This window comes from Paramisgurnus dabryanus, chromosome 24 (genome assembly GCF_030506205.2).
Source record: "Paramisgurnus dabryanus chromosome 24, PD_genome_1.1, whole genome shotgun sequence".
Taxonomy (NCBI): Eukaryota; Metazoa; Chordata; class Actinopteri; order Cypriniformes; family Cobitidae; genus Paramisgurnus; species Paramisgurnus dabryanus.
Genome location: NC_133360.1, coordinates 24,402,620 through 24,411,199, shown reverse-complemented (window position 1 = coordinate 24,411,199; position 8,580 = coordinate 24,402,620). Strand labels below are relative to the sequence as shown.

The window sequence follows — 8,580 nt, the reverse complement described above, 5'->3', positions numbered from 1 at the left end:
TGGTTGGAGGGCAAAGTGTTTTATGGTAGATTCTGATGGAACTTCCGTTATGAAGCATGATGAAGCGTCTGCGTCACTTACTGAATGGTCAGTAGTGTCAGTGAGTGCCAAAGGCCACACCGTAAGGGAATTTTACTGTGAACCTTTACTATGCGAAGATCAAGGTTGAGTGTTTAAACTAAGTTTTTTAGTTAGCCATACTTGCGTGTGAATGTGATGGGAAGAGATCTCATGTGTAAAATGGATGCTCTTTGTTGGTTTCATGTTGGCTGCAGATTCACACATTTCTGTGGGTCGAGATAAGGGTTTATTATGGGGAATGAGGAATTGGAACTGATAAATTGACAGAAATAAAAATATGTGTGTAGTTCTTGTACAAAAAAAGAAAGAAAGATGATTTAGGTGTTAAAAGAGCTGTTGCACACAAGCCGCTCTCTGCAAATTAGCACGATGTGCATTTATTAGCAGCTAAATGCACACACAGCAAATTGGGCAGGCAACCCAGAATTGCCATTCACACAAACCGTATACGAGAGAAAGCGGATCATGGCTTCTGTGCTACTGCAACAACACACCGACAGATTGCGTCTGGTGACGTATTTCTCATCAAAACTTGATGCTGTAGCTCACGGCCAACCCCAATTGTGTACTGTGGCTGCAGCAGAAAAAGCGTTACTGACCTCATGCAAATTTATAGGCTATTCTGATCTAACCTTGTTAGCACCCCATGAAGTGTTAATGAATTTTATTTATCAACAGAACAGCTTGTTGGCTGCGTTATAACGTCACACTCACTGTAAAAAAAAATCTGTAAAATTTACGGTAAAATACTGGCAGCTGTGGTTGCCAGAACTTCACTGTTAAAAATACGGTGACAATGTAAAGGACATTACAGTAAGCTTTTTTCCCAGCTGTAAATTTCAGAGTTTAAAACAGCTGCTTTTAAGGTAAATTACTATTAAAAACAAATATACTGTAAACTTGTTTAAGGTAATTTCCTGCTAAAAAACATCAATAATGTGAAGCTGTTAACGAGAAACTACTGTGAAAAACAAAATATATTATGTAAACCCCATTACAGTCTTTCACTATGAAAAAACACATCACAACTGTATCATCTATCACATTATTTTACTGCTAAACAACATCAATAATGTGAAGCTGTTTACAGTAAACTAATGTGAAATACCACATATTCTGTTAACCTCTTCAACCCTGAGGACCCTGTCCCGGGTCCAGAATTTCGTATTTTGACTTAATATAAAATATTCTTTTAATCTTTGATGCTCCGTCATGGACCCCAGTAACACATATGAGATACTGTTTGAAAGCTTAGAGTCTCTACTTTCTGCAGATATGCATCACTTTGACACATCTTTTACTGTAAGAAAGTTATTTACACTTAATTTACACTATCACCCCCCCAATATTTTATTATATCATTTAATATTTACATATTTCATATTTTTCAAAAATGACAAACATGGGCAAGTCTTATATCAAATGAAAGCTCTCACTCTCAGGAATAAGGCTACAGCGTTATGTTTGTTCTAATATCAACACGTATCCAACAATCGCTGAATGAATAATAAGGTAAAAAATGGTCTTTTGTAAACATATGTGAAACTTGAGTGTGGACTGCCTCAGATAGCACATATAGCCACAAATGATACACCATCTTTTATTTTAGGTCCTACTCTAAACAATGAGTCCATTCACAGCATTTTCTTTGGTTGTGTGCATATATAATCCCTTGCTATTTATTATATGTGCAAAACAAAAAATTAATATTTATATGAAAAATGTATTTTCACACCCTTTAGTAAAATGAGAATAACTTTTGAATGCGACATGCTAAAGAGTTCATTCTTTTTTTGGGTGTTTACTGTCTGCTGCTGCTAACAACCAGAACTGTCTGCAGTCTGCTAGACCACCCAGAACCAGAGTTATTCACTATCAAAGACAGTGTTTACAACATAAAAAAGAAAATTTGGTGTTTCATCATATGAAAAACAACATAAATAACAATATTTGTCACAAACAGCAGCTTTTTATGTAACTTCAAAGGGTTTTCTTTAAAATGATATAAAGAAATTGCATTTATTCCACTGTATGTGGTTATGGGAGCACTTCAAATGTTTTTAGGCAGAAATTGTATAGAAAAAGGGTATTATTCCTCCCTTCAGTTGGAGTAAAATAACTTTTGCATAGATTATGATAGAGAAAAAAATCCTTTTTCCTCTGTAAGCTGACAATTGCTGGAATCAAACAAAACTGTCTGCAGGGACCTGAGATACCCAGGGCCAGAGTTATATACTTTCAAATAAAAACTTTAGAAAAAAACATCAAAAAGCGCCTATTTATTTTTGTGTTTATTAGAGGACTGATATCACATACAACCATGTTGAGCACTTTTAACAGTGTTTTATGTAATTTCAAAGGGTTACCTGTAAAATGATACCAAACTTTTGTATGTAAACCTCTGCATGTGGGTATGGGATGCTTTTGAAATTGGGTAGGCCAAATCCAGGCGAAAATCCCCAAAATAGCTTCAGGGTGTAAGAAGTTAACCCCATTACATTCTTTCACTATGAAAAACACATCACAACTGTATCATATATCACAGTATTTTATTGCAGTTTGATCTACAGTAAATTTCTGGCAGCTGTGGTTGCCAGAATATCACCGCATAAAATACAGTAGAACACATGAGAACATACAGTTTGCTGGCATTATTTTTATCACACACAGCTACTGAATTTTCAAAGGGAATACAACAAAACACAAAGTTCCCATTAATCAAGCCACACTTAAACATACAAACAAAGACATGGCTTTTGCATTTGTTTTGAATAATGCTATTTTTAATACCTCTAATTTTTGGTTAGAGTCTGGAGAATGTTCAGAAAATCTAATTCCAGCATAGTAATTGAAAAGACTGACTTCAGAACTGTAATATAACATTTGCACAGTTGGTTTTTTTTGAGGATTTAGTCATTCCATCCAATAAAAACAAACTGGTGGTATACACTTAACAAACTGTTTGTGTTGTACAATTACAAAAATAACGAACTTAAAGTATAAGTCCAGAGTAATTTCAACCCAGCCCTTTGAGAGACAGATTTCATTGATCAGTTTAATGATGCGATTTTGATTAGTTTGGCGCACCGCCCTTAGCACTGCAATGTTAGTGCTGTTTGAGCTGTTAGCACCGAAGACAGTCAAACTATGATCAACGAAATATGTCTCTTGAAGGGCTGGTCGACCTGTTGTCATGCTGAAAAAATACCCTGGGTTAAAATTACTTCGCACTTACACTTGAAACTGTATTATGAAAAATCACGATCACAAACACATCTTAAAAGTACAGTATGCCAATTTACTTTAAAATCCGTTGCACTTCACTCATGTAAAACTTACATTAACTAAAATCTAAATTTGCAACTAAAATTTTCCATTTTCAAAATAATAAAGGTAGGCAATCAAAATGTATATCACAGTTTAATTTGTCTCTCTCCACTCATGATCAGCGAGATCTGCGATGAGGGTGAGGACTCTCGGGTTTACTGTCAGCTGCTTCTTGTTCTTCTTTGTTTCAACTTTTGTGCCCCTCTCAGGGTTGATGTTGAAGAAACACCTTTGTGAACACAAACATATAAATTAATATAGTGATTTGTTTTAAATGTGTAAATAAAAAGAAACAATGTGCATACACAAACTTTACCTCTGAAGGAACTCAAGGGTGGAACCCAGATCTACTGGATAGTGGATGTTCAGGCAGTAGTAGCTACCAAACATCAAGCAGATGGCAGTGGTGAAGTTGGAGATTTGGTCATTCACAATCTTGCCGTCTATGCTGAGCATGAACTGCCTTGCACCATAGCAGCAGGTTCCTGCAAAGAACAGCACATCAGCTATTACCATTCAATAGTGCAAATACAAAATGTTTTGAATGATGCACAATAACAGAACAGAGCAGACTGTTTAAGTGAATCACATTACATGATCTTTTACTTTCTCAGTACAAAATATGACTAGCATTTTTAAAGCGTAACTCTTGCCAAGATGGGTGTTTTTGTGATTGTACACGAGTCAAACGTTCGGTTAAAAGCATAAATACGTCCGAAGTGCCACTTTTAAGCTTCTCCATGTCGTCGTTTCTAGTCAAATCTCCTTTTGAATGGGAATAGTACGGGCACTACTATTTCGATACATGATTGCTTCAAAATCACGATTTTTAAAACACTAAGATGGCTCAACCCAACATGAAACTTTGATTGAAGTATCATCAGTGTCTGTACACATGAACTCGAGCATTGAAAACATTGTTGGTGTACAAAGAGTTTACTAAAAAGAAAGGTTTTGAACAACTCACTTTTTGACTGGCAAGTTGGCGGCCAGGAGAAAAACCAAGTAAGTTGTTCAAATTTCTTTTTAGTAAAGTATGTGAACACTAACAATGTTCTCAATGCTCAAGTTCGTGTGTAGAGACACTGATGATACTTCAAAGTTTCATGTTGTGTTGAGCCTTCTTAGTTTTTTAAAATAGGGATTTTGATGCGATCATGTATCAAAATAGTAGTGTCCCTAAGATTCCCCATTCAAAAAGCCATTTGACCCGAAAACAACAACATGGACAACCTTAAAAGTGGCACTTCCGACATAATTTTGCTTTTAAACAAAAGTTTGACTGGAGTACATTCAGAACAGCACCCCAGGATGCATTTTGGTGCGAGTTACACTTTAAACATGACCGTGCATTTTATGCAACATGTCCATACAGACCCCTTCAGTAAACTGGAATAAACTTACCACATACAATGATGCAAGGGGTCACAGGCAAGCTTTCCACGTGGACTTCATTTGCCAGGCATGTCTCCTCTACGTAGTGGAAGAGGTGCTCCTCTTTTTCATTGAAGTAGGAGAGAATAAGCAGCACCATATCCTTGATGTCACCTGAGCTGCCCTCCAACGGCCCTCTCAGAAATTTCAGCTTTATTACAGTCTCCAAGACCCGTTTGTTCTTGTCTGCACAGACAGTTGTCATAAAGTTCAAAAGCCGTTTTCCCTTTTTTTCAACACTATTGAGAAAAGTATCCTTAAGTGGTAGTCCTGTGAGCTCTAGGAAATGGACGGTCATCCCAATTTCTTCAAATAAAAAAGGCCATTCTTCTATTAGGTGTTGGAGATCTGTTCCTGTGTTTATTGCTTGACGTTGGGAGTAGTAAGTGCACTTCATAAGGGCTTTTACCTCTTCTGGAATGAAAGTATGCTGTTCACGAAGCATCTTCATTTTATCCTTCTTCTCCTGTTGGCTTTCCAATGTCTCACTGACTGGCATGAACTTCAAATTCCACTTTATGCAGCCATATGTGTCCTGAACAACTGCCCTTTGCTCAGCTGGGATTTCATCTGTGTCTGAGTCACCCGTTTCCGGTTTACGCCTCTTAATCCTTGGTGCTGAAGGCCGCTTCACGTTGTCAATGCGGGCTTGTAGCTGTTTGACTAGTGAGTGATATCCTGCTCCCACTACCTCACCTTCTATGACATCTTTTAGGGACTGTGGATACTTGGCAACAATTTTTTTGGCAACTTCTGTAGACTCTAGTTTACTTGGAGATGCACAAGTGTTCATCATTGCAGAGACAACAATCCGGATCATTTCACGCCGTAAACGTGGGCTTGGCCTTTTCCCTCTCTCCAAGCACTGCATCAAGTCTTCAGGAAATGTTCCCCATGGAATCTGAAAGCTGTCAACCCAATCTGCAGTTCTAATCAGATTGCTGGGTGAGGTGCGAGGTGAGAGTGAGGAGTGAGTGGAGTTAGAAGAGGTGAGAGGTGAGACTGAAGGACTGACGGCTGACTGGCTGTGGGTTTCAGGGCTCTGAACTGTAAAACAAAAATAATGAAATTAAAGATGTATTAAACTGATTGGTGGTATGTGTACCATTAGTTCATTTGATATTCAGAATTGCAAATGACATATCAAACAGATGAAAATCTTCTGCCTGGAGAAGATATAAAATTTCTATCATAGAATATGCTCACTGTTCTGACGAGAATATGATGGAAGATGATTGAAACGTAATGTGTATAAGCCGCAGAGATATAGATTTTTTTGCAAATTTTGTGTAGAAATCGTGGCTTATAGTTGGGAAATTACGGTATGTGAAGTATACATGGTGGTCTATCCAAAGTCACCAGCGTCATTGGCATAAGGCAGCAGTTTTCAAAATCAAAATCAAATTTGCTCCTGTGCTCATTTTTCAATATGTTTTTTTTTTCTGTGAGCATAAAAACTAATGTTTGGTATTCAACTGAACATCAAATGAACAAATGGTGTTTGAACCATTGATATATGTTCAAGTAAATTCTGTTGATTTGTACTTACTGGTTTGTTTCCATGCAGCAACCAATCTTCTCGCTTGTATTGGTCGTAAAACTGATGCAAGATCAGCCTCCTGTAAAAAGTGAAAATCCTCAGTGGTCTCAACCCCCAATGATTGTAGTGTCTCCTCCACAAGGTTTAGAATTGGGTCTGGGAGGTCTGGCAACACCTTAGTAATGGAACTTCTGATATTGTTTTGCGCTGAAATATCCATTTCTAAGAATGAAAAAGTGAATTAAGTTCAGTTTACATAAGAATGAAAGACCATAGACAGGCATTCATTATTGTGACAGCACACTGTGTTTCAATGGAACCAATTGATATCCATCCTTCTGGTAAGATGGCAATGGATAGAAATCAATTAAGTCAATGATGTTCAGACAGTGCATCCTTTCATTGTCCTTTTTAATGGAGTACATATGGAAATGAGCTAAGAACTCAGCACTGTACACTGACACAATAAAATGAATAGTGTCATTTTTCATCAAAATAAGCACTAGTTCACCAAACTCCACGTTAGCCATATTACCAGTCACAAGGAATTGTCCTTTTTTGTACAATGTTCCCTTATAAGACATTTCTACTGTGACCTGTGTGTCAATATCAGTGAAGCCAAACTGTCTGACTGCATCTTGAATGGCTTGACTGTAGAGTTCCAGGTAAAATGGTGAACTGTCTTTGACTTGCAGGACAACTTGGCCAAGTGATCCTGCTGAGAGGTAAGCCTGCAGCATTTGATGTCTTTCGGAGAGAGTAAAGCAGAGGTTTTTGAAATTCTTTAAATTCCTTGCACATGTCTTGAAATAACTGTGCTTGCTCTCGAATCTCATCGTCCAGAGTCTGATCAAAGGGCCAAATTTCAAAATGAGTGCCGGATAATGACGTAAATAATGATGCTTGGGTTTCAGCTTAGTGTTTGGGAACAGAGCTTTTCTTGACTCTAAATATTCTTGAATTAGAACATCAAGAAATGCAACCTGAGGCACAGAGATTTTCTGAGCGCATACCATGTCCACAATGTCTTTTAGCTGCAGAATCAACTGCCAAACATCATCAGCTGTGTCTTTCACTAGGTCACCAATTAAAAGGGGCAGCAGCCTCAGAAAATTCCAGTTCTGTATGGCCTGTCCTGACAGTTTCTTTGCTAGAGGCTTGACTGTACACGGCTTTGTAGAAGCATCAGATGCACAGTATTTGAACTGATTAATGCGCCGATTCAGAGTGGAGTAAGTGAACCATTTATTTGTCTTTACGAAATACTTAAGACACAGTGCAACATCATAGGACAAAATGCCCTCAAAGATGTCATGGCCTAGACAAGGTGGCAGACCTGGCTGACAAACATGGAAGTAATTTAAAGAGTTGAAAACTGACCTGAACTTCACTCCTTCTGATGTATCTTCAGTCTGGAGGCGCTCAATGGCAGAATCGTACTTCTCAATGGTGCGCTCTGGTCCACACAGATTTGGATCATCACCCTGAAATTCAGATCGAGTTATGAGACAGTACCGACAAAAATATTGAGAACAACTGAAATTTTCAGAAAAACCCCCAATGCAATGCGAGCCCAAATTATCGCCAGCAATGCAATACAAGGTCCCTCTGACTACCGTTTCATGAGATGTCACTATCCCATTCTCCTCCAATTCCTTCAAGTCGCGTAGAAATTCAGAGAACACCTTAGCATGGCCAAATTCTTTGAAATCTTTCTCTCTGCACAATAAAACAAGTGACATGTGGTCTGTGTCAGACCGTACATGAAGTGGCAGATTAGCAACAGACACATAAACAGCTAATACTTTATGTTTGGTCTTTGCAGAGCCTAGAGGATTTACAACTTCAAAGGCATCCTGGTATAGCACTAACTTTAAACAGGATGGGTTTTGCACAAAAAAATCTTTGCTCTTAAATATTTGACCATCACTAATGTCACTTAGAACATCCACAGAAGTCTCAGTCGAGTGCGCTCCTGATACACAACTCAACCATAGATCAGACTCTAACAAACATTTTAAAGTCTCCCTCACTGGAACATAATAGGCAAACCTGTCTCTCCGATTCTCATCTCTTCCTAAAAACAATTTCTTAGGCTCAATAAAGTTGAACATTTTTTTGAAAGACTGCGTTCTTGAGTATGCTGTCCTCATCGGCCCTGTATGACATGCAGAAAACAGATCGAAACCTTTAACAGA

At 38.0% G+C, this 8,580-nt stretch overlaps 1 protein-coding gene across 1 annotated transcript; it reads right to left on the bottom strand.

Annotated features, from left to right (window-relative positions):
• Positions 1 to 3,157: 3,157 nt before the first annotated feature.
• On the bottom strand, positions 3,158 to 7,897 carry LOC135756304 (uncharacterized). The gene is made up of 5 exons (XM_065271881.2): positions 7,763 to 7,897; positions 6,392 to 6,604; positions 4,813 to 5,889; positions 3,725 to 3,893; positions 3,158 to 3,637 (listed from the first exon to the last, which is right to left on the bottom strand). Exons 2-5 carry the CDS (start codon positions 6,600 to 6,602, stop codon positions 3,502 to 3,504), a joined length of 1,593 nt encoding a protein of 530 aa, XP_065127953.2. The 5' UTR covers positions 6,603 to 6,604; positions 7,763 to 7,897; the 3' UTR covers positions 3,158 to 3,501.
• Positions 7,898 to 8,580: the final 683 nt, after the last annotated feature.

Bases quoted from the DNA above. Each gene is read 5' to 3' on its own strand.
- LOC135756304 (XM_065271881.2), bottom strand. From the start codon at position 6,602: ATGGATATTTCAGCGCAAAACAATATCAGAAGTTCCATTACTAAGGTG. The intron at 3,894-4,812 runs GTAAGTTTATTC...TGTTCTTTGCAG, and splicing joins CCCTTGCATCATTGTATGTG to GAACCTGCTGCTATGGTGCA. The intron at 3,638-3,724 runs GTAAAGTTTGTG...GTGTTCACAAAG, and splicing joins ACCCTTGAGTTCCTTCAGAG to GTGTTTCTTCAACATCAACC.